The sequence below is a fragment of the Gopherus evgoodei genome, chromosome 1, assembly GCF_007399415.2.
Source record: "Gopherus evgoodei ecotype Sinaloan lineage chromosome 1, rGopEvg1_v1.p, whole genome shotgun sequence".
NCBI lineage: Eukaryota > Metazoa > Chordata > Testudines > Testudinidae > Gopherus > Gopherus evgoodei.
Window position 1 is genome coordinate 270,038,519 of NC_044322.1, and position 26,652 is coordinate 270,065,170.

At 48.3% G+C, this 26,652-nt stretch overlaps 1 protein-coding gene across 1 annotated transcript; it reads right to left on the reverse strand.

Moving 5' to 3' along the window:
• LOC115642620 (casein kinase I) lies at nucleotides 1-26,277 on the reverse strand. The gene is made up of 11 exons (XM_030546266.1): nucleotides 26,069-26,277; nucleotides 21,778-21,865; nucleotides 14,208-14,318; nucleotides 13,855-14,003; nucleotides 12,899-13,127; nucleotides 5,825-5,995; nucleotides 4,489-4,637; nucleotides 1,265-1,457; nucleotides 1,019-1,158; nucleotides 675-740; nucleotides 1-26 (listed from the first exon to the last, which is right to left on the reverse strand). Exons 2-10 carry the CDS (start codon nucleotides 21,851-21,853, stop codon nucleotides 708-710), a joined length of 1,251 nt encoding a protein of 416 aa, XP_030402126.1. The 5' UTR covers nucleotides 21,854-21,865; nucleotides 26,069-26,277; the 3' UTR covers nucleotides 1-26; nucleotides 675-707.
• Between the last annotated feature and the right edge of the window lie 375 nt (nucleotides 26,278-26,652).

Here is a 26,652-nt window from a genome sequence, read left to right on the forward strand (position 1 = left end):
TTTAAAAGAAAAATACAGTGAAGACACTAAAAGAAAAAGAGGGGAAGAGTGTTAGAGAAAGGAGGGCTCCCCTGGCCATCTCCTATGATGACAGCTTGGTACCCCAAATTACCCATTTCTTTTTCCCTCTCCCCACCCCACAGAGTAGCCCTCAAAACTACCCTGTGAGCATCTACTTCCCATTCAAAGATATATGCACTGGTTTAAAAAAGGCTACAAACATGTCTTGGCTCTTCTGGAGCATACCCTTTCCACATCCCCACTCAAGCCCAAACCTTCCTCCTCAGCACTATCACACTGCCTCAAAGATGAATCAGGAGAGCACGAATTGGAAAGCAACAAAATGGCTTTCTGGTCTTAACGGCGCCCCCTAGGCATGGAGAAGTGGTGTCTACAGCATTCCCACCCCTCAAGAGCAATGGAATGAATTCCAAAACACACACCACCACCAAGCATTACTGCTGAACCAGACATATGGATCGGTTTCTCCACGGAGCACCACAGTGCTGCTCTCCATCCCCAGCTAATGAAGCTCAAGCATCCCATTCCAAGACCAAAGGGCATCCTCCCAGGATAAGAGAGGGAAGGGAAGTGCACTGACCCACCACAGCGGCACTCAGGCTTCAGGCCAACAGCTGGCACCAGCGTCTCGGGGCACCAGGGAGAGCACTCACCTAAGCAAACACTGGTCCGGGGACATCTTCTCCTCACTTCCCAAGGTGATCAAATGGCACGCTCGTCTGGGAATAAGCGAGAGTGTGTGTGAGTGGACAGAGAAGGCGGAACCAGAGAGAGGGTTGGGGAGAAAGCAGGAGACAAACCAGAGTGCTCTATACATTCCTCTAGCGCAATGGGTTTGTTGATCCCCCACTTCCCCCGAAACCATTATTTCCCGTGAGCCATCAGTTCAACACTTTAGCCAGCAGCTCCTGTAGCCACTTTGGTGTCACCAGAACTGCAGGTGATCTGGGGCACGGTGCAGACAGGCCGAGGCCACATGCAACAGGCAGGGACTCACCTGTGACGCTGAAATCCGTGACACCTCTTGCCGCCCTGTGAGGTCGGAGGAAGAGACGTTGGCAGGAGCTCCCCTGTGTAACCTCATGCTGACCTTCCGCTCCCTGTCCACTCGGGAGATTGCCCTGGGGGACGTGTTTCCTGTCCAAGGGAAGGAAGTAGAAAGTGAGAGAAATGCATTCAGCACCCTCACCTTCCAGTCACTCCCAACACACCCTGGGTTCGCACGGGCCTTGGCTCCCCTCACCGGACTGCTGGATTCTGGAGGCGGGTGTGGAGGCCATGGGCTCCGCAACGTTGCGAAGACGGTTGGCTGTGGCTCCAGCAGGGGGGCCGGGTGGCAGTGCCCGTGTGGCAGAACCCCGGAGTTGCCCCATCCTCTCTTCTCGCTCGTGCTCTCGCCGCTCCCGATCCATGTCCTCAGGGTTTCGGGCTGCTCCCTGAAAGGCAGATATCGCCCCCTCAATCGCAAAAGGCTCAGCCTTCAGAACAAGCCGGAAAACCCTGTGCCCACCCATGCCAAGAAACAAGTCTGGCCCAAGGACTAGGCAAAGGAACAGAGGGGATCCCATCTCTAGAACCTTCCACCCCATGAGGAGGCGGCTCTGATCTCCTCCCCCTCGCTCGTTTCCTCAGGGAGGTGTGTGTTATTGTTTAGACTGCAGTAGCAGCTAGAAGGTGCTAGGTCAAGGGTGGGCAAACTACAGGCCATGGGCTGCATCTGGCCCGCCAGCTGTTTTAAGCTGGTCCTCAAGCGCCTGCAGGGGAGTTGGGTCTGGGGCTTGCCCTTCTTCAGCATGCCAGCCGGGGCGCAAGGTCAAGGGCCGTTCCAGAAACAGCATATTGGCCCTCCTCCGGGTCCTATGCACGCCAATGGCTCCACTCCAGCGCTCCAATGGGAGCTGCAGGGGCAGTGCCTGCAGAGCTGCCTGGACGAGCCTCCACATAAGAGCCGGAGAAGGGACATGCCACTGCTTCCAGGAGCCGCTTGAGGTAAGTGCCGCCTGGAGCCTGCACCCCTGAGCTGTTCCCCGTGCCCCAACCCAGGTTAAAAATCACTTAGAAAAGTTAGATGCCTGCAAGTCACCAGGGCCTGATGAAATGCATCCTAGAATACTCAAGGAGTTAATAGAGGAGGTATCTGAGCCTCTAACTATTATCTTTGGGAAATCATGGGAGACGGGGGAGATTCCAGAAGACTGGAAAAGGGCAAATATAGTGCCCATCTATAAAAAGGGAAATAAAAACAACCCAGGAAACTACAGACCAGTTAGTTTAACTTCTGTGCCAGGGAAGATAATGGAGCAAGTAATTAAAGAAATCATCTGCAAATACTTGGAAGGTGGTAAGGTGATAGGGAATAGCCAGCATGTATTTGTAAAGAACAAATCATGTCAAACCAATCTGATAGCTTTCTTTGATAGGATAACGAGCCTTGCGGATAAGGGAGAGGCAGTGGACGTGGTATACCTAGACTTTAGTAAGGCATTTGATACGGTCTCGCATGATATCCTTATCTATAAACTAGGCAAATACAATTTAGATGGGGCTACTATAAGGTGGGTGCATAACTGGCTGGATAACCGTACTCAGAGAGTAGTTATTAATGGCTCCCAATCCTGCCGGAAAGGTATAACAAGTGGGGTTCCGCAGGGGTCTATTTTGGGACCGGCTCTGTTCAATATCTTCATCAACGACTTAGATGTTGGCATAGAAAGTACGCTTATTACGTTTGCAGACGATACCAAACTGGGAGGGATTACAACTGTTTTGGAGGACAGGGTCAAAATTCAAAATGATCTGGACAAATTGGAGAAATGGTCTGAGGTAAACCAGATGAAGTTTAATAAAGACAAATGCAAAGTGCTCCACTCAGGAAGGAACAATCAGTTTCACACATACAGAATGGGAAGAGACTGTCTAGGAAGGAGTATGGCAGAAAGAGATCTAGGGGTCATAGTGGACCACAAGCTAAATATGAGTCAACAGTGTGATACTGTTGCAAAAAAAGCAAACGTCATTCTGGGATGCATTAACAGGTGTGTTGTAAACAAGACACGAGAAGTCATTCTTCCGCTCTACTCTGCGCTGGTTAGGCCTCAGCTGGAGTATTGGGTCCAGTTCTGGGCACTGCATTTCAAGAAAGATGTGGAGAAATTGGAGAGGGTCCAGAGAAGAGCAACAAGAATGATTAAAGATCTTGAGAACATGACCTATGAAGGAAGGCTGAAAGAATTGGGTTAATTTAGTTTGGAAAAGAGAAGACTGAGAAGGGGACATGATAGCAATTTTCAGGTATCTAAAAGGGTGTCATCAGGAGGAGGGAGAAAATGTGTTCACCTTAGCCTCTAATGATAGAACAAGAAGCAACGGGCTTAAACTGCAGCCAGGGAGATTTAGGTTGGACATTAGGAAAAAGTTCCTAACTGTCAGGGTAGTTAAACACTGGAATAAATTGCCTAGGGAGGTTGTGGAATCTCCATCTCTGGAGATATTTAAGAGTAGGTTAGATAAATGTCTATCAGGGATGGTCTAGACAGTATTTGGTCCTGCCATGAGGGCAGGGGACTGGACTCGATGACCTCTCAAGGTCCCTTCCAGTCCTAGAGTCTATGAATCTATGAACCCCCTGCCTCAGCCCTGTTCCCCCTCCCGCCCTCTAAACCCCTCAATCCCAGCCCAGAGCACCCTCCTGCACCCCAAACCCCTCATCCCCAGCCCAGAGCCTGCACCCCAGCTGGAGCCTACACCCCAACTCCCTGCCCCAGCCCTGATCCCCCTCCTGCCCTCCAAACCCCTCAGTCCCAGCCCAGAGCACCCTCCTGCACCCCAAACCCCTCATCCCCAGCCCCAGCCCAGAGCCTGCACCCCAGCTGGAGCCTACACCCCAACTCCCTGCCCCAGCCCTGATCCCCCTCCTGCCCTCCAAACCCCTCAGTCCCAGCCCAGAGCACCCTCCTGCACCCCAAACCCCTCATCCCCAGCCCCACCCCAGAGCCCGCACCCTCAGCCAGAGCACTCCCCTCCTCACACCCCATTCTCCTGCCCCAGCCCGGAGCCCCCTCCCACACCCTGAGCTCTTCATTTCTGGCCCCACCTGGAGCCTGCACTGCAATCCCAATTTTTTGAGCATTCATGGCCTGCCATACAATTTCTATTCCCTCAGGCCAAAAAAAGTTTGCCCACCCCTGTGCTAGGCACTTGCCAGACACAGACTGAGTCAGAGTCCAGCCCTCAAGAACATACAAGGCTGCAACTGGAAAGTCAGACCTGATGCCCCAGGGGATAGCAGCAGTGATTCCCAATTAATGCTGCTGAGTGCCACTCCCGCTACCCATGCTGCACGCCTGTCCCGCTTACTGCTCAGTAGGGCCGAGCACCTAATGTGCTTTCAGTAAGCGCGGTCACAGCTTCCGCCCCCTGCCCTCCCCAGGGAGTACTATGCCCCTCACAGAGGCCTGCACCACTCACAAATTTGAGCATGTTCCAGTCGAAGACATAGTCGTAGGAGAAGCCCTGGCGGTGGAAGAGGTTACGGAAGAGCTGCCGCAGGTACGAGTAGTCGGGTTTGTCATCAAACCGCAGTGAGCGGCAGAAATTGAGGTATGTGGAAAACTCAGCTGGAGAGAGGTAGAGATAATGGCTGATCGTTACACACAACTCCACCCTGGCGAGGCTCCTCCATTACCCCACTCCACTCTCCCTGCAGCGAGCCTCAGGTACAGCCACAGGACTAAGCCCCCCACAGACGCATTGCTTCAGACCAGAGGGGCAGCACTGCAGAGCCAGACAATATGTGCCTTCTCCACTAAGGAACACTCTGCTTTGGGCATTGAGGATAGCCACCCAATTCCTCTGGGAGAAATCCTTGCTTGCCTCCCCTCTTTGGCTGTTTTTCAAGCCAGGGATGGCATGCAGGTTGCATGGGATCCCCAGAGTGGAGAACATATCATTAACAAAATAGGCAGAATGGAGATTTGGGAAGCTGGGTCCCATGTGGGGAGAAAGAGGCCACAGCAGTCCAGAGCAGCATGGGCTGCACATTGGCATCAGTATCCCACACAGATCCAGACACCTCATCATCATTAGACATCAGCAGCATGAGCCCTGAAACAAACTTCTCATCGCAGCCTGCCTCTAAACTGGGTCACCTCAAAAAGACCAAGACCACCCAAAACCAGCTCCCTAGGAATTTCTAAGGGGGTCGCACTTCTGTGCCAGGACTGCAGTGCCATGGTTCTCTCATCCCTTCGAACTGTTGCCATTAGCAATATGCCGGGTTCCTTCCCCAGCACCCCCCTGTACAGGACTGGCGCTAGGGGTTTGAGCGCCCTAGGTGGACGGTAATTTCGCCGCCCCGCGCACTGGTCCCGCGGCTCCGGTGGAGCTGCTGCATTGGTGCCTGCCGAGGGTCCGGTGCTCCGCGGCTCCAGTGGAGCTACCGCAGTGGTGCCTGCGGGAGGTCCACCGGAGCTGTGCGAGCAGTCGACCGTTCGCAGGCACCACTGCGGCAGCTCCACCGGAGCCGCGGACCAGCAGACCCTCCGCAGGCACGACTGCGGCAGCTCCACTGGAGCCGCCTGCTGCCCCCTCTGGCAAAACGGCGCCCACCAATTATTCTGGCGCCCTAGGCGATTGCCTAGGCTGCCTAAATGGTAGCGCTGGCCCTGCCCCTGTACCTCGATGACATGTGCCATGCCTCCCTCTGCTAGAAGGGGTCAGATTCCATAGGGTTCTAGCATGAGAGAGGGAGTGTACATGCACATGTGTATTACGAAGGTACCCATCAGGAGCGCACAGCACTTACAAGGGTACCCTTTGCAGAGCACCTCAATGGGTGTTGACATCTTCTTCTCGCTGATACGCTCATACTTTTGGCGCTTGGTGGCAGCCTTGAGGCCCTGCCAGGGCAGCGAACCCAGGTTGAAGTACATGAGCACATAGCCCAAGCTCTCCAGATCATCACGGCGACTTTGTTCTGAAGGAGGAGGAGAAGAGAGTTACACAAGGGCAGGGAGCGAGATGTGACTGGAGTTGCTTAATTGGTCTCTGTGGTTAGGGGCAAGCAAGAGGAAACAAGAGACCATCTCTTTTTTGCTTCCAATACACAACCAATTGCCCACTTGCTTCAGGCTCAATTTTTCTGGAAAGTTTAACCAAAAATGGTTCAGTCACTTCAGAGAAGCAGCTTAGGGCAAAACACCACATTTTTGTGTATTTTTAAAAAACAAGAGCAAAACAATCTTCCAAGTGCTTTTTCTGAGAAACTCAAGAGCCTCCATAATTCAGAGCAGGGACTTGAAATTTGGTATTGGAGGGGGATGTTCACCCTGGTGTTGGGATGTGCCTCTTGCCATCCCATGACAATCTGCCCAAGTTATAAGCCTCCGAATAACTGCAGTTCGCAAATGATCACTAGAGAAGTGGTAGAGTTTGGCAGCTAAATTCTACGAAGATTCTCTGCAGTGAGCCCCGGGCTGCTGGGGCGGAGCAGGACTTTCCCTTCAATGGCTCCTCTTGGCAGCTGGGGATCACTGTGGAATCAGGCACAGGAACTGAAAGTGGGAAGACCACCTCTCCTAGGTTCTGATTGCTCTCGGTGCTGGCACCGAGAGCAATGAGGAAGATAAGGCAAAAGCGGGCTAACTAGAACGTGGTGAGGTGAGGAATGGAGGGGTAGGTGGAGAGGGAAACGGGGAACAGAGTCATGCTAGGAGCAGAAGTGTCTGAAATCACTGAAGCACACTCCCCTACAGAACCCGCAATCGAACCCTGGAATCCTCAGACTCTACATTGATCTGCTGTTGGGAAGTAGCTGTGAAACTCACTGGCAGAGTGTGTCTCATTCCCCACTAGCGGGTGGCCCACACAGAGGATAAGAACCTACTACTGCTACCATTTACTCTGTGAGTTCAAGTGGCGGAGGTCTGTGTTGTGGATCTAAACCCTGCTGATGAGCCAAGTTGGGGGGTCAATATGGTTTCATGTGACGGAATTCCTGGTTTTTCAGTTTAAAACAAAACATGTTAAAAAGATCTAAAATAGAAGAACATTAAGGTTGCAAAGTCAAGCTCTCAGGCATTAAGAAATGTCAGATTTAAGGTTGCCTTTAATTTGGCCCTCTTTGAGTATGCATTAGGAGACCATCTTTAATGACATTATCACATACTACTTTTTGCACAGGACCCCTGCCCAATTCAATATTTATTTTTCATCCTCCACATTTAACATGCAGCCCAGGTCTTACTGAACACACAGCATTCAAACCTGACACTGAATACAAAAAGCGACAGAGTCCTGTGGTACCTTATAGACTAACAGAAGTATTGTAGCATAAGCTTTTGTGGGTGAATACCCACTTCTTCAGGCGCATGTGGTCTGACGAAGTGGGTATTCACCCACGAAAGCTTATGCTCCAATACTTCTGTTAGTATACAAGGTGCCACAGGACTCAGTCGCTTTTTACAGATCCAGAGGAACGCGGCTACCCCTCTGATACTGAATACGAAGTTATTCGTTTCCTTATGGGCACTTCGGTGGCGTTCTTTCCATAGTATGTGAGTATTTCTCAAACATTAATTGATTTATCTTCAAAACACTCCTGTGAGATTAGATGCTATTATGCCATTTTTGTAGCGGAAAACTGAGATGGAGAAAGAATAAGGCCAAAACTTTTTCAGAGTGCTTCACACTTTATGTTTGAAACATCGCTCCCATTGATTTTGCAGGAGTGAAGAGTGCTCACAGCTACAAGTGAAATCAGGCCTCAGCTATCTTTGGTTGGGTACTCAGAAAATGAGGAACACACAATTTGTGACCACCTGTGAAAAATTTGGTTTAACAATCACTTTCCCAGTATCTCATAGAAACTGTGTGTCAAAAGCAGAACTAATTTTCCCAGGGCAGCAGTCAACTGCCTAGCCCATGATTGCATCCTCTCTTCCTGAAATCCCCAGCTTAGTTTACTGCACACCTTCCAACTTCAGCAACAAATTAAGCAGGTGAACTATCGACCAAGCCTCCTTCACTACAATCCTGATTCCTCCTCAGAGCAGATCTACTCTGTGCACTGAATGAGATGCAGGGTGGAGGGGGTCCTCAGGAAAAAAGAATATGTCATCATAATTAGAGACTATTATAATGCAGACACACCAAGGACTGAATTAAGGTTGCACAGGTAATTATAATACAGGAAACTCAACTTTTGAGTGCTTGACTTTGCAACTTTCACATAAAAGAAAGTAGCTTTTTGTTGTTGGATTTTTTTCTTAAATGGCCAGGGGAAGTGAGGCCTATGCTCAGCCTGATGGCATTTAACTTTTCTTCAGATGCAGTGTTCAAGTCCAAAATTTCAAGGAATGTTCTAAGCACCACTGGACATAATGTTGTTGTTTTTGGTGGTGGTGGTGGAGGGAGATTGGCGGGGGGCTGGGGGGGGGGGGGGAGGGGAGAAACACATCAGAAAAACCAAAAGGGTGAAATGGAGAACACCTGGGGACCCTGGCACCTGACAGCTTCAACCACCTCTGAAATTGTCTATAGCTCCAACAGATTGATGGCTGCCATTAAAGCACCTTCCACCACATTGTTACCTCCTCCCATCAACCCACAGTCTCAGCTATGTCCTACAGTTTAAAATGTTGACCTTCTGAATTACTTAAATAGTAATGGGGAGGGGATAAATGAGAATTCACAGAGCTCCTGGCATGGGGGCAGAGAATGGGATACATAAAGCCCTGGCATAAGAGGAAGGGGTAGGGAATTGCAGGGAGTCCCTGAAATAGAGGAGGATGGGGAGAGTGGTAAGAAGTCCCCAGTGAGTGCAATGAGCTAGGCCTATAGAAGCAAAAAAGTGTATAAACCTCTAGTGTCTATTATACAGATGAACACATCCCCTTAACCCTGCCCTGAAGTGACACCATGATTGGGGGATGTGGGGGGAGGGCAATATGAAAAAAAGTCTGATTTGTCTTTAAAAAAAATCAGTTTAATTTAATTTCGATCCATAAACACTAAAACTACCTTAATCATAGTGGTAGGTGGTTGTTTGTTGCTGTGTCACCAAAAGGCAGATGGACAAATTTTAATTTATGAAGAACAATGAGGAAGTGACCATTAATCCTTAAAAGTACAACTTTAAACATAGCCTGTGCACAATATTTCAGTGAGTTTTAATTCCATGGGAAGTCTGAAGAGCACAACAGGGCAGGCCCTAGACCGTTTTGGTGCCCTGACCACATTTCAGTAACTTCACGTTTAGATTTCTTTTAAGTGTAACTTTAACTGTGAGCTTCCTGGGTTTATAACTCTTAGTTCTGGGATAATTACAACAGCCCTATAATCTATATCACCCTAAACTGACAAGTACTCTCAACTTTAACTCCATTTTAATAGTTTCTGCCTGGGAATATATATTAAAAGAAAAAATAAAATATAAATAAGATAGAACAGTACATCAGACAACACAAGACAGCTTCAACCTTTGCAATATCCATATTCATCCTAAAAGACTGAGGACATGTACACTCAGGAACATTTCTTTGCATGCACACTTTTAGTGTTTACAATAATCACTTTAGCCTCACACGGTCCCCAAGAGGTAGGAAAATCACATCTCCATTTTACAGGCAGAAAGCAGGGCAAGAAAAGGATTTACTCATGGTCTCAGAGTGAATCAGTGTCAGAGCTAGGATTAGAACACAGGAGTTCCTGGTTCCCAGTCCCGTGTTTAGTCTACTACATCACACTTTCTCTTTGTCTTTTACTCATCTTCAGCACCTCATTCTTCTCTTAGACACCTGGAACAGCATCCACACATTCTCCAATCTACTGATCCTCTTCTCTACAAAATAACCTCTGACCCACACCTCTGGAAAGCCCCCAAAGCCATTCTTTCCGTTCCCATTTCTAAGACGGCTGTCCTACTTCCATGCCAATTTCCTCCCTCTCACAGACACAGGCTACTAGTCACTCCTTCCCTCCCCCGAGATGGTGCCCAGACAAAGGCTGGGTCAGCAACTGACAGCAGGGAGGCAAACTGCATGGGGACCAGATGCCTGAGCAGAGGGAGGCTATTTAGGATTTGCACTGGATAAGATTCATGAGCTGACCTGCTTCCCTGCAGCCACAGAGGCTCCCTGATTCCCAGCACACTGCTACCCACCTGACCCTTCCAAAAGCCATGCTATTTCCATGCGTTTGTGACTGGGATAATCCTTGGGAAGGGAGCCAGACTCCCCCAAACCCTGTTCATTCCTCACCAAATTATGTTCTTCTGATTACACATTCATATCAGATTTTGTGAACTCTGAGGTTGCACAGCCCAGAATTAGTGTCTTTAATAGCACATGAAACTGGAAATAGTGGCAGGGGAGGACCAGCAGAAAAACAGGGTCCATTCTGATGTCATCTATAAAAGGAATTTAGGGTGGTGGCGGGAAGAGTTATTACCCTCATGCTTCCCATACTCACTATTCAGACAGAATATGCTAGGCCCCTTCTGTGTCAGTCTCCTGGGCACCCCGGGTGTCTATTTCAGACTTTAGATGCTCTCACGGGCACAGGGGATTCTCACCCCCAGAGCATGTGAAAATTGATTGGAATGTATGAACCAAGGGCCACATAGTCAAATGACTCCCCTGGTAACCAAGGAAAACCTCCCAGATCTCCCAACCCAGTCTCTGGGAAAGGCGGGGGGTGGGAGAACTGCACTCTTTCCAGACTCTGGAATGTACAATCCTTAGCTTGCAGAGTCAAATATAAGGCTCTCATTTGATTGCTATTCCACTCAGGGGTTCCTCCCTTGCCTCTCAACTGCACAAAGGCAATGGTAACACCAAGCATTTAGTAACTGAAAGTCAAAATTCAGAGTGAAGGTTCTCTGTTAACTCAAACATGTCAGTTGTCCAGTGGACAGGTCTCATGGCCTGGGCACAGCACTGGGAGCCAGGAAGTGCAGAGTTTTGTTGTTCTGACACCAACTTCCCAGGCAGCCTTGGACACATCACTTACTCTCTCTGCAACTCCACTTGTTAAATGGACAGTGATTCTGGGAGTTGTTGCAAGGATTAATGTTTTCAGCTTCAACATTTTGTGCTGAGTGCTGTGAGAGAGCCACAAGTTTATAGCATATGCAATCTGCACTTTGAAGAGCAAACAAGATCTAAAAATTCAGCCTGATAGGCAAGCTAGACTCCAGAATCAAAGGTTAAAGATTTAAGACCATGGTGGAAAATTAAACAAGCAAAACAGACATATTAGTCCTTCACTCACTCAGGTCTGACAGAGTAGCCCCAAAACCCAGTCCGACAGACACAGTAGATGAAGCATGCATGAAGTAATCCCAATGTGGCAGTTACCCTGGTTATGGGAACCCTCAGTAAGCAGGACACTGAACTTCAATTTGTATGTATATATGTATGCATGCATGCATACACACATGCACAAGTAGGGGTGGCCAAAATATGGTCCATAGGGTTCTTCCAGGCTGGCTGTATTTTTAATACAGAGCACAGACTAGGAGAAACCGTCCCACTCCCAGCTATGACAGTGCTCCCTGTTCTGATACATAGCCTCCATAGGCTGCAGCTACATATTATTAAAGATGAAGGCAATCCAAATCTGCTCTATTTCTGCAGAACAGATCCAGACTCTGTGGCTTCTAGAAAATCATCAGTGCCAGTGGAGAGGGGAAAGTTTTCCTGGGTGACTTTGGGGGCCCAAGCCACCAGTTTCTGGAGGATTTAAGTTCTTAGCCCATAAGAATCTGGAGAAAACCTTCCAAATGTGAATCAAATGTAGCCGACAGCTGCCTTCCCGAGCCTGCAGGCAGATAGCTTCAAATCTTCTGTTGCTCACAGCTTTGCCAAGCAGCAGCATAGTTATCAAGGATCTGATCATTTTTATTGTGGGTATTCAGAATTCCATGGGCAGCTGTGAAACTGTCAGAGAATCATGTAAATTTCACTCTGCTATTGACTGACAAAAGTTATGACTAAGGCTGCGAGTCTGTCATGGAGATCACAGAAGTTAGATTCCATGACTTTCCGGGTACTCTGTGATTTCTGCGTTGGATGGTGAAGCTTGCCCGGGGGCCACCTGAGCAGCTTGGGCAGCCCCCAGGGCCAGCCGCACCAACCCCTGCTGTGGCAGTCTTGAATCACTGCGCCTCTCTCCCACCACCAGCAGCAGGAGTTTGGGCTGAGGCAGGGGATCGGGGTGTGGGAGGGGGTGAGGGCTCTGGGCGGCGCTTATCTCAGCGGGGCTCCATGGAAGCAGCAACATGTCTGTTGGCTCCTAGGTGGAGGTTCGGCAAGGTGGCTCAGTGCACTGTCTCTGCTTGCAGGCACCGCCCCCACAGCTCCCACTGGCTGCGGTTCTTGGCCAGTGGGAGCTGCGGAGAGGGTGCTCGGGGCGGGGGCAGCGCATGGAGCCCCCGTGGCCATGCCTCCGCTTAGGGGCTGCAGGGACTTGCTGGCCACTTCCAGGAGCCACATGGAGCTGGGTAGGGAGCCTTCCAGCCCCTCTCCCAACAGGGGTCCCGGGCCGCGCACCACCACCCAACCCCCCACTCCAGCTGCAGCAGGGGTCCTGTGCCCTCAAGTTTTAGTCAGGGGTATATAGTACAAGTCTTGGACCGGTCACAGGTGGTGAATTTTTGTTTACTGCCCCTGACCTGTCCATGACTTAGTCATGGGTATTTTTAGTAAAATGTAGCCTTAGTTATGAGCAACTGAAATCCAGGGATTAGGAAGGAAACCACTATGCAACCTTCACTATGGCACCTGCTGCCCCTCCCATGATACTGCAATCTACAGCACATGATACACACGGACAGACACGCAGAATCCCCACAGACACACACACGCCACAATAGGCTCACCAATTCCCAAGTGGGTGTTGATGGAGGCATAGCGGGCTGTGCCAGTCAGGTTCTTGTTTTCCCGGTATGGGATGTGCTGGTGGGTCCGGGCGTCTCGGTACTTCTTGGCCAGGCCAAAGTCGATGATGTACACAAGGTTGCCCTTCTTGCCAAGCCCCATGAGGAAATTGTCTGGCTTCACATCCCGGTGGATGAAGTTCTTGGAATGAATGTACTCTATACGACTGATCTGGAGGGGGAGGGTGAACACAGCAGAAGAAGAAGTGGGAAGGAAGTTTGTTATGGCTCTAGGCATTACAACCCCCACCCTTAAAAGAGAGCATGGGCAGATGGGCCTGGCAAGTATCAGTCATGGGAGTGGGCTTGAACTGCTAGCTTTCTGGAGCTCTGCAATGAGGGTCACAGCCCAAGAAAGGACTCTTCTCCTCAATTCATGGGAACTGAGAAGCAGATGAACAGGAAACACATCCATTCCCACCAACGCTTCCCCTCTTTCTCAGAGGGGAAGTTACCGTTAACACTCCAGGGAGGGAAGGGAAGACAGTTTGGCAGGGATATTAAGCTTCAGGGCGTTGAGGCAATCTTTAACTATTCAAGATCAGGATGAGCCCTAACTGGGTGGGGAGGGGCACAGATTATCCCATATCTGCCTATTTGCGGCTCTTAACCTTCCTGTGGGACTTCTGGTGCTGACCACTGTCAGAGGCAGGATGCTCAGCTACATGGACCTTGGGTTTGATCCAGTCTGGCAACTCCTGTGAGTGAGTAGCCTGGCTCTTCAGCCTCTACAAGAGCAAACACCCTGGAAGCCACTTGAGGTCCCTCTCCATCTTCACGCAGACTAATAGCCTGGGCTACAGCAGCTCAGAACTGCTACTGAGTGGAGGGGGTGGGAAAAGCCAAAAGTAAGGTATGGGGATGGAGCTGAGCTGCTGACACGTTTAGAAGAAACTCACCATCTGGTCTGCCAGGAGCAGAACAGTCTTGAGACTGAACTTGCGGGAGCAGAAATTGAAGAGATCCTCCAGGCTGGGTCCCAGGAGCTCCATCACCATCACATTATAGTCACCCTCTGCCCCACACCACTTAATGGAGGGAATACCAACTGCAGAAAGGGAGACCAACCCCACGAATGAGAGTAGACAAGAGACATCCACAGTGACTCCCCACTGCCCAGAGTATTCCTTGCTGAGAAGGACATATCCAACACTAAGGTACCCAGCAGTAATTTCTCTCCCTCCTCCCCAAAATGCCCTGGAACAATTTCTACTTTTACTCTCACTAGGTATAGCAACCTCCCTGAACTCACCTCCTCCCTGCATCATTTTGTAGAACTTGCTCTCGATGTGGAGCTGGGGGTGCTTGGTTTTGACACATTCCAATTTGATGGCAACTTCTTCCCCAGTGGCAATATTGGCACCTGGCACAGGAAGAGAGGGCAAAATGAAGATTAGAAACATGCTTGGAATAAAGTGAGACACCCACAATGAGGTTTATGCAAATCCCACGCTGCCGCTGCAGAATTTGTCCTGGAATCTACCCTTTGACACAGAATTGTGAACCACAATTTAAACTTTCATTTTAAATCACACATGCAGTGTCTAGCCCTTATGTTTGCAAAGAAAATCTTGAGGTGGCAAAATAAACGGAAGCCAGTGCAGACTCTGCAGACAGCCTGAAACAACAGTTCTAAGAAGTGCAAACTGCCTCACTATATCACCAAGTTAAGTCTACAGTGACAATTCATAGGTCAACACGGCTAAAAAAAATTGACACTGAAATAGTTAAACATCCAATTAATGTGCATATCCCAACATTCCAAACTGCCCACCAGGTGACAACACACACACACACACACACTCTACAGTGCAATTATTGTTCATCAGTCCAATTTTGGATATGCCAAAGACTTTCATAAATGTCAAGAAATAAACAGAATGCAATAGTAAAATAAACCACACAGGGACTCCTATACTCAGGGTATTTCTATATCTCTGATGTAAATAATTTAAAAAACCCTATATTTTTAAAACTGAATCTAGCTGCCACAGAATAGAGGAATCTTGCCGAGGAGTACACAGGGCCATCAGCTGAGATGGATTTTCTGTTGGCTGTGGGAGGAGGACTGAAGGGGAAAGGGAAGAGGGACATTCCATCCCTTCCACATATGAACAGAGATGGGGTTCCATTTGTTTCCTGCCATCCTAAAAGGGTAAGAACTGAAAGATCTGTGCACAGGCCACAAAAATGACATCCCAGACCACTCTCTAACACCAGCCCTGTACTGGTATTAGGGACTACTAAAGTTCACACAAACTAACTACCTATTGCACAGGTAACTGGCAGTCAAAACCATCGCCCTAGGAATTACCCCAGAACACACGTACTAATCAGAAGATGGAGTGGGAAGGAAAGGGATGGTAGAAGGAATTTATTCAGCCATAGGAATAGAAGAGACATGGACAAGATAGCAAAAAACAAACAACAAAACCCAAACAAACCCCTGACCTTAAAGCTAGTCTTGGCAGGTAAAATTAATTCTTGCCTTCCACTCCAGGCTTTAGGAAATACAGAGTCCCTGCTAAGGGACACAGAAAGAGCACCTTCTATCTATCCATCCACCTGTTGACACCCCTCATCCAAAACTGGGACCAAGTAGGGGGAAAATGGTCAAAAGAAAAAAAAAGCACCACTTGATTTCTTCTCCCATCCTAGAGCCACAAGACAAAGCAAATGCCTCCAGAGTCCACTCCCTCTGGGGCAGTTCTGCAGAACACAAATTAGTCTGAGGCAGCCTGTAGAAGAAAGATGTCACTGAGACACCACAGTATCAGAGCTGAGACAGACAAGTTGGTAGGAATCTGTGAGAGAGACAAATGTTATTAGGGGCCTGGAGGGACAGATTTATGAAGAACAATTAAAAAGAGCTAAATACATATCTCTTGTCTAAGAGAGAACTAAGCAGGGTGGGGAGGGAGTATGGGACATGACAACAGCCCGCAAATATCTGAAGGATGTAAACACCAAGGAGAGCGAGGAATTATTTATGGTGCTCTGAGGGAGTGGAAATAGGATCAACAGGATGAAATTAAGAAATATTTTTACTCAGTATCTGGGGTTGGAGGAGAGGCCTTCCTGAGACTCATTTGGCCAAGGGTCATTTTTGGACACAGACAAATTCCATGTTTAAATTATGATCTGTGAGCCAGATGTAAATTTAGGACCATGTACTCCCTACACTTTTATATATACACCTCTACTCTGATATCACATGAATTTGGATATAATGCAGTAAAGCTGTGCTCTGGGAGGGTGGGTCTGTTCACTCTAGTGGATCAAAGCAAGTTTGATATAATGTGGTTTCACCTATAATGCAGTAAGATCTTTTGGCTCCTGAGGACAGTGTTATATTGGGGTAGAGGTGTATATGGAGATATACCTATCTCATAGAACTGGAAGGGGCCCTGAAAGCCCCCTGTCTTCACTAGCAGGACCAAGTACTGATTTTGCCCCAGATCCCTAAGTGGCCCCTTCAAGGACTGAACTCACAACCCTGGGTTTAGGAGATCAATTCTCAAACCACTGAGCTATCCCTTCCCCATTCACAACAGAACCCCTTCTACTAATATGAGAGGGGAGTGTGCTCAAGGATCAAGGTTACAGCATAGCCCTTGCATAGTCACTAAGGCCTTGTCTACCCTTAAAACACTGCAGCACTGACTGGAGAGATCACTGATGGGAGAGATCATCCCATGGCGTAGCTACTCCACCTCCCTGAGAGGCAGTAGGTAGGTCAACAGGAGAATTCTCCCATCAACCTAGCACTGTCTAGGAGGTTAGATGGGTGTAGTTGCATCACTCGGAGTGTGGATGTTTCACAACCCTGAACAATGTAGTTATACCAACCTAATTTCCTAGTGTAGACCAGGCTTAAGCTTTCAGTTAGTTATTGCTTGTTCAGTCACTTAGTGGCAGGTTCATTATTACGCAATGGGAAACACTCAGGGCTATTTCCAATTTGTCTCTCTGCCTTCACTTCGACTCTCTTCCTTTCATTCCTTTCCATTTCATTCCCTGCAGCAACTCCCTGTGCCCTCTCAACTCCACCCACTAACACAACGAGCCATGAAAGTTAATGCTGACATTAAAAAAAAAATCATGACAGCTTAGATTCTGCAAAACCTGGATATGCCAGATAGGTAAACATCTCAAGAGGGCCAAACCTGGCCTTCGGGGCCAGTGTTTTCCAAAGACTTCTCCACAGGTGTCAGTCTCCATGGGAAGTAGAAACAGCCTCACTGCTTGGGGCACTTTAGAACTAGACTGGACAAAACATTGGAAAACAGGGAATCATAGATTATTAGGGTTGCAAGGGACCTCAAGAGATCATATAGTCCAACCCCCTGCTCAAAGCAGGACCAATCCCCAAATTGCCCCCTCAAGGACTGAACTCACAACCCTGGGTTTAGCAGGCTAATGCTCAAACCACAGAGCTATCCCTCCCCTCAGAATAGTCCTTTACTTATCAGAGTGACTGATTAAACACTTTTCACTCAGATCCCTGTACATCTTCATAGCACTCTGTGGGCAGCAGCTGATAATCCTCACTATCACGCTGCTGAAGTAGGTGCATATCCTTTCACAGACATAGACATGGAGAGGCTACATGACTTGCCCAATGCTAGAGAGGGAGTCAGTGATAGTCCCAGGAGAAGAATTCAAGAGTTCCTGGCCCTTTGCTCCAGCATTAACCATGCAGCCTCTTTTACTATCCAACAGACTTGTGGAAGTTGCAGACAGCAGACATCTCTGATTCTCCTCCTTCCCCAGATGTTGCTCCTAGATCTCAGAGTCTGAGAAGATTGCGTTTCAGACACAAATGTGCTATGTATACTTCTAGCTTCAGTCATTGGAGAGATTTAAGAATTATCCACAATCCTATGTAACATACACCCCCAGTCTTGCTCAGCTGTAGGGGCTGTCTGAATTCAGAATTCATTCATCTTGAGCTTTTTAAATGGGGCAGGGATGGGGGAGACATCACCTGCAGAACAAGGAGACATTCTCCACAAGGGGTCCTTTTAGAGAAGTAACAGATGTAAAGAACACACACACAATGCATACAGAGGATGGTGTTTATTAGCCACGTTCTTCCCTCTCCCCACATGCTTCCCCTTCCACCACCTTCTTTCTTGCCGGCTTAGTGAGGGAAGAAAGGATGGCTGCTGAACAGATGGGAGAAGTCAGCTAGGGCAAGAGAGAGTTAACAGGCCGGGAAACAAAGGGAACTCCCTCCATGTGAGGGAGGGGCATGCAACCAGGAACTGTCCAAGCATACAGCACCAGCATCCCAGCATGCTTTGCCTGACAGTCTCCTCAGCTCATATTCCTTTCTGTGGTTCCTCTCTGAAGCAATCCAGTCCCTTCACCACCACAATCAGCTTTGCCAATACATCTCACTGCTGACTTGCAATAGCTCCCGTATTCCAGTCCTGGGCCCCCCACCCCAGTTCTGCTAATGCATCTCACTTCTACTCATCCAATCAAAACCACTTCCTCACCAAGCCCATTATAAAGCAAATTGCACATTCTGCACAAATGTTTACACCCCCACTGATTACAGAACTATGGAAGTTAGTTAATGCCTACCGGATTGTCGGGGCCATCTTCAGCCAATGTGGTGCTGTTCCCCACATTCTCAAGATGGGGGAGGGGCACCACTGTTTGAAATCACTCAGTTTAAGATGTATGTATGTGCAAGTGAGAAAAAAATAATATTTCCCCTCTTCCAAAAAAAGATCCATGACGTGTATTTCCCACAGCACCATGGCTCAGGGGAAAACACATTGCACCACGCATGGTCAGGTGAAAGAGGAGAGGTCAGGAGTTTAGCTGTACAAATCCAGGTTCCTCATCTCACACCGAGACAAAGTTTATTTGTTTCGGTTCATTCCCTCTATCTCCAGGCCACAAAAGAGAAATATTAGGCAAATCTTGTGCAGCACTGACAGATCTGTGAACAGAGAGATTCACTAAGGAGAGAGAGAGGCTGGGTAAGCTTCCTCCATCCACATCATTCTACACTACAGCATGCCTGACCCCAACTGAAGGGACCACCTAGGCTCCAACATAGCCAGCTAACACGGCTTCGTGTTGAAGCAACTTGATTGAGTGAAAAACAATTTAAAAACCATACCCCTTTTCCCTATCAAGACAAGGCATCACAGCCTCCATTGCTTTGCTCAGCAGTTACCATTCAGGACAGAGATCTTGGAGTATTGTTTTCAGTGAACTATCCACATCTGCTCAATGTGCAGAAGCAGTCAAAAAAAAAAAATCTAACAAGATGTTTGGAACCGTTATGAAAGGGATAGATAATAAGACAAAGTATCATAATGCCAATATTTCAATCCATGATATACCCACACCTTGTATACTGCGTGCAGTTCTAGTCATCCATTCTCAAAAAAGATATTAGAAATGGAAAAAGTTCAGAGAAGGGTAACAAAAATGATTAAAGCAATGGAACAGCTTCCATAAGTGGAGAGATTAAAAAGACTGGGACTGTCCAGCTTGGAAAAGAGACAGTGTTGTCAGAAGGGGATCGTGGCACAATGAAGTTTGAGAATCCCGGGAGAGTAAATAGGGAAGTGTTATATATCCCGTCACATAACACAAGAACCAAGAGTTACCCAACAAAATGAACAGGCGGCAGGTTTAAAACAAACAAAGGAGGTACTTCACAAAATGCAGTCAAGCTGTGGAACTTGTTGCCGAGGATACTGTGAAAGCCAATGTATAATGAGGCTCAAAAGAATTAGGTAAGTTCATGGAGGAAAGGACCATCAATGGCTATTAGCCAAGATGGTCAAGGATGCAACCCCATACTCTGGGTGTCCCTAAGCCTCTGACTGCCAGAAACTCGGAGGGGACAACAGGGGATGGATCACTCAATAATTGCCTTGTTCTGTTCATTCCCTCTGATGCATCTGGCACTGGCCACTGGTGGAAGACAGGATACTGGACTAGATGGACCATTGGTCTGACCCAGTATGGCTGTTCTTATGTTAGTCACTAACACCTTGCAAAGTGAGTGTGCAACAATTCCAGAATGTTTTACACCCACTTTGCACAGGTGCAGGTGACTACATGAACTCCAAGGGAGTGAAGGATCAGAACTATTACCTCTCTGTATCGCCATTCTCCTCACCCACATACACACACGCTCCTGAGCTACTGCAAGAGGTACTTACCTGCCTCAAAAGGGAGGTTTAGACTGCGTAACATGCTTGAAAGCGAAAGGTATTATTGCACCTTGTTCCCTGCTTCACTCTGTTACAAACACTGTCACCTGAGTTGGCAGCTAACGAGAGGACCATAAATAAATGACATACAGCCATATACTGAGGTGGAGGTAGTGTCCAGGGGGATACAGCAGGGAACCTCACTCTGCTTTTACCCATCATCTTTATAAGAGACCTGGGCAAAGGCAGTGAATAGCCATTCATGACATTCACAAGACACTAAACATGGAGGAGTAACAAACACCCATGAGGACAGAGAAATAATAAATATGGACAAGAAACATGGGCAGAAAATAAAAACAGATTCATCTTGGAGAAAGACTCTGAAAGCAATGTTCAACAGGAGCTGAGGAGCAGTAAAGCTGAGAGAGAGCCTGTGGTGATAGCCCAGGAGTAAGATAGAGAGGAGTTTGCAATGTGATACAGTAGCAGTGGTGGGGAAGCCAAAGAAGCCCTCTATGCAGAGGCATCACATTACAGAGCACTCAGGAGAGCCCTTTGCGTGACCACATCTAGAATATCTGCATTGGCTTCCGGGCATCTCAGCAGGTCAACAAAATGGAGGGAATTCACAAAAGAGCAACAATAACGGTTGAGTGGCTGGGTGGACTGATTTATGAGGAAAGCTGGAAAGAGCTAAACATGTATCACCTGGCAACATGACAATCAAGGGAGTGTATGATAACCACCTACAAGTATCTGAAGGGTGTAAATATCAAGAGAGAGAGGAATTGTTCAGGGTGGTCTCTTAAGAGTCTGTAACTAGAAGTAATGAGGGAAAAACTTAGTGAAGGGTAAATTATGGCAGTTCTCAAGAAGTTATTTCTTTATCAGAGGGGCTTTAGTAGACTGTGGAATAGACTGGCAAGCAAATCCCTATTGTTTGGGCCACTAAAAACAGAAGTAGACTAAGGGGCAGCATACAAGTTTGGAAGAGGAATAGACAAGATGTAAGCTAGTACTGGAGGGTCTCTCTTCATCCTGGTACCCCTCCCTGCCTTTGTTCCTGAGCGATGCAACAGTGGGAATCATACTACTGCTTGGAGGTCTTCCCCCTGGCCCTGAACAGCTCTGTGCTCAGACACCCCATCTGGTGACTGGCGTTATAAGTATCTTTCTACTCAACATGGAACCAGCAAACCTCCACTAGAGATTTTACCAGGACAGCCTCTCTGTCCTGGTGTAACAGACCGTCCCTTCACCAAACCACCACTTCCACAACCAATAATCCCCATAGGTTAACACACACAAGCTTGCGAGAGAAGGGGACAGGGTGGGAGTCTGATAAATATGATCACTACAGTCCACTTCGTAACCAGTTTTTGGCCAGAGACCCAGTTCCCTTCACCACTCCCTGGCCCAAATTGGCTCTTGGCACATCTCGGCATCCTCACTTAGGGAGACTGCCTGCAGCAGGGAAGGCGAAAGAAGCAGCCAGCATCCTCAGCATAATCCTTGAGGATCAGCCTTAGAATCCTTCCCCTCACAAGCCAGCTTTGCCCCATTAGCGGGGAAGAAACAGCAGAGTTTAGAAGATACATCCTGAAGGCTAGAATGGCCAACATAGAGACTCACCCAGGTAAATGTCTCCAAAGGAACCACTGCCAATCTTTCGGCCCAGACGATACTTGTTCCCCACTCGGAGCTCCATGGTTCAGTCGCACTAGGGAGGAAGCAAAGGAAATGCAGAGTCAGAACAGAAACAGGAACTTTAATGAGTACCCCACATGCGACTGCACAGGAGATCTGGAGTTTACTGGCAGGTCCCTTTCCCCAGGGCTGCAAGTTCTGCAGGGGGTCAGGCTTGGTGTCCTAGGGTTTAGTCTTCTGAACTGCCACGTAGGAAAACTGGGATCCATTTCCTGTCCCAGCCTGTTGGCTGTCCAAGGCCAGCAGAGCCAGGAATGCTGCAGGGACAAGACCCAAATCCATTCACTTTAGCAATCTGCACAGCCATGTAGGAGAATCAGAGTGAATCCCTGCTCTATTATTTCTTCAGAGATGTGAAAGGGGTGGAGGGGGAGGACCACTGGAGGGTTTAATGGTGTGGAGAGAGGCCTCAGAGAAGCAGCATTAGCCCCAGGACCAGCCTCACACATGGCAGCCTAAAGTAACCTGAACTGGGAAGAGTTCTGGTCTCCAGCATCAGAGACCAAGCTGGCTAGGTACGAATCCCATAGCAAGGAGTCCAAGTTGTGCAAGGAATGGGACCAGCACCCCTGTGGCAGATGGTACTTTGGAACCTACAGCTCCAAGAGACCGACCCACTGTGACTAGCAAGCTGTTCCACAGGGGGCTGGGGAACGAAGAAAATGAATAAATAAATGAAATGTTCCATTAAAATGAAGTCAATCTATGCATTACTTTCCTATTTCAGTGCATTTCTATGACAGACTGCAGCCTCCATTGCTCTATTGGGTCCCTCTGTCTGCACTACAATGCACCACAGTGGGTGTCCTTTACTGCTCCCTCCCCCCCACACACACACCTTGGCATGGTCTAGGAACACAAGGCTCTTACCTGCTACCCCTATAAATGCACAGCAGGACACCAGACTCAACCTAGTCACTTTCCTTATACTTCGCTCTGGGTGGAAGGCCCACAACCATGGCACTCATTCGCACCAGAGATCCAGCCTGAGCCTTACCACCTTTAGGGTGCACTGCAGGACCCATCTCTTTGTGCACACCTTCGCCAAATGGAGTTCTGGAGGCTCCCCGGAAATGTCACCCTGGATGGCCACCACCTCGAGCTTTCCCCTGTTCAAGTAATGTGGCTCTGTCTAAAGGAGGGGAGGAGAGAACGTGGATTCTGCTGTACAGTTAGTTGATGTAATGCCATATTATTAGTGTACAGAACGCAGGCTCTGGGTGTATTGGGGATGGGCACCTTGGAAAGGGAGGCAATGAGTCAGATGTTCAGAACAAGGTAAGAGGAACTTTCCCTCGCTGGGGCGCAGGGTATGGGAAGTATCTTCGAGAGGGGAATGTCTCCTTCTCTGGCAGAGAGAAAAATAATGCCAGTGACAGGGGTTCTGGGCACACCATAAACCCCAACCCAGAGCTGTTTCTGTAATCCCATCTCCTGGGGTGGGAGAAAGAGGAACAGATTGGCTGCACAGACACACAGGACAAATTATCCCACCAAGGCATTCAGGAGGTATCACAAATCCTGAAAGCAGAGTGTGTGGCCACTAGAAGCCACATGCAAATACCAAGAGGTGGAGTCCCCTTGCCTGATATTTACCTGCGCGCCTGGGCTTCCTTATGCTTAGAGACTACAAAGCCCCATTACTATTGAAAACTTCTGCAGAACGAAAAATAGGCACAGCCCTGGGAACAGACCTGTGAGGCAGGTGTGCCTGCACAAGGGCACAGCACCAGCCTCGGTTTTATCCGCTGCCTGCTATTCCGAGACTACAACCACATGTACGTACACCTGACTCACCCTCTTGCTCCAGTATAGGAGCAAAGGCACAAGCTGCATTAAAGACACTGACACTCTGAACCCACCATCCACTGAGGCTGAGCACGGCCAGGCTTGGTGCCACTAAAGGGTTAGTGCTCTGCTCAGGTTCTGGTCCCAGTGCTGGTCAGCAGGCCCTATGAACACTGCAGAGGCTGGGCCTCATGTCTTAGTAGGTAGTGCTCCACACTGCTGTGCAAGAGACCCAGGCTCAGATACCAGCAGCTCACCAAAGGCTGTGCCCAGGGGTTGTACCAATGCCCTGCTGTGGTACCTCATTTCCTGGGACAGACGGGGTAAAGTTCAGGGACTATCTCACACAGGTGTGCAACAACCTCCTCGCTGACTAAGGAACAAGATCACCAGTCCCTAAAGGGGAATCCAAGAAGGGAGAATGGAGACCCCCATAAGGGATTGGGGCAGGGGGGGAGGGGAGAGAAGGTGTAGGGAGAGCAAAGAAGGATGGATATGTCCCTCCCCCCCCCACCCGCCCAGCTGCAGTATTGGAAAGAGAGCCTTGCATGGAGGGTACACTGCAGTTGGGAACACAGACGGTAGCATGATGAACATATGCCAAGGGCCAAAACATACTCACCCCCTGGAATTGCTCCAGGGGTTAGAAGATTTACCAGCTCACCCCCACACACCCTACAGTTTCCACTTTCCTTCCTGGTCTGGCCTCCAGATCTGCCATAAAAAGACACCTTTGCACCCTTCCCCCCACCCTGCCAGTGCTTTCCAATCAATCAAAGCAGTATTCCTTGGGGCCAGAGGACAACCATTTAGTTCTCCATAAGGAATTCACAGCCCCTTCCCCATGAAACCTGAAAGCAAGAATGCACTCTGCATGAGTGAATGTGTAGAATATATTAATATCCTCATTACACACATACACCTACAGTACACTACACAACCCTAGAAATACTATATTCCCATCAGTGTTGCATACCCACAGATAGGTTCCAATCCTATTTTATAGTAAACATGTACATACACAGAGGACATTATGTAAACACATGATACGCACACACAAGCTGCAGGACCCCCCCCTTCCCCTCCACTTACATGTCAGCACAGACTTTACCAGGAAGCACACAAACCATTTACAAATAAAACAGATAAATACAAATGACACTACCCCCGCCCCGCGTGAATAGCTAGGAGACCCGAATGTACCCAGGGATACCACAGGCCAGAGAATATTAAACACACAGTGAGAGTTGACCGCTACATAATGGAGGCTGCTAGGCTGAATCTGGCATTAAGGGGAAACTGAAAGTGGGGGGCGGGGGGCAGTTGCCTAGTACACAGACCATAAAGGCTTTACATAGCTTTTTCTTAAACGGGAGGGGGGATAAGGAGAGAGGCAGAGAGAAAATAGAATTTAAATAGGAAAAAAAATGACATTTTTCTTTGCATAAAAAATATCAGATATAAATACAGGTCCCTCCGGCCTCTGTCCCCCTTTCACAGTTACAAAAGGGAGGGAGATAGAAGACAACACAACAAATACAGGCATTAAAATAAAGGGAGAAAGAAATAAACAAGGTAGAAAAATTCCTTGTCACCCCATGGTTCTCCACAAACAAAATACTAAATTAAGTCAGATTCTAACACTGGATTTATTTTTTTAAATGCACCAGCCAATTAAAAATGACACAGAAGTTATATTTTCTATCCATTCCTAGCTATGCTCATTTTAGAAGATGAAATAATGCCAGATAAACAGTTTCTCTCCCTTCCCTCCCCCACCAATCTTTTCAGTGCAGAAAAGGAAATACTTATTTTCCCAGCTGATTCTCAACACCATCCCCCCCACCTCAAAAACACACCCTGTTTGTCAGAGATAATACTTTATAAATATACAATGCAGGGGCTGCCTCTATGGTTTATGGCCACCCCTAAAATAAATAACACAAATAGCGAGAAAGGAGTATCAGTTACTCAGGGCAAAATGTTCTAAAATTATGGAAAGATATTATTAAAAGTGGCAGAAATGAGCAGAGTCCCTTGCTCCCTTCCCCAAATACAACAGTCTAGCAACACACGAAGATCTAATCCCTTCACCAAAATATAATAAATAAGAGCCACTTCAACATGCAGAGAGAAAAAAAAATCCCTTCACAGCTCTGACAGTGCGAGATCGGGGCCCCTAAAATGCCCTTGCAAAAGCTGGGAGCAGGGGGCTCTGTTGGTTGTCCCCCCTGGCTTTGTCTCCGTAAAAAAGCTTTTGTCCTCCTTTCTTCCAGTTTGTCTTATTTGCCTGTGTCACATTCCCCCAGCCCTGTCTCCCTCCCCTCCCCCAGCCTCCTCCTCCCTCAGCAAAAACAAAGAGCCAGAGGGGCTGCCTTTCCCCCCGGATTTGCACCCCAAGATAAATACAGATGCGTGCAATATTTACCCTGTCTGGAAGGGGTCTGTGTCCGGCTGCTGCTCCGGTGGCTGTCAGGGAGGAAGGTGGCTGGGATGGGAAGGATGAAGGAGGATTGGAACAGGGTGTTCGCAGCTGTACCCAGCTCCAAGCCCTGAGCTCCCTCCTTGCCTCTCTGCTCTGCCTGCTGAGTGCCTCCCTCCCTCTCGCCTACCCCTTCAGTCTCTGAGTGCCTGCTTCTCTCATTGAGTTTCCATTGAGTCTCACGGCCAAACCCACTGATGTCATCCTGCGAAGCTCCGGCCCGCCCTGTGAGATTTAAAGGGGCAACACGATGTTTTTCCGGCTGTGTCTGTTTCCGGCACAAAGTAACACACGCAAATAGATGAAAGCACACACACAATACTGTAGACGGACTCCTATGTACAAACAAAACTGACACGCACACTGGAATAAATATGCACATCTTTCTACACTCCAACATCTACAGCACACAGATACACAATAACACAACACTTTTCAGTTATAGCTCTCGCAGAGTGCTTAGCAGAGGTAGATAAGTAGCATTATCATGCCCACTGGTCACAAAAGGGAAACTGAGGCACTGCACGGTC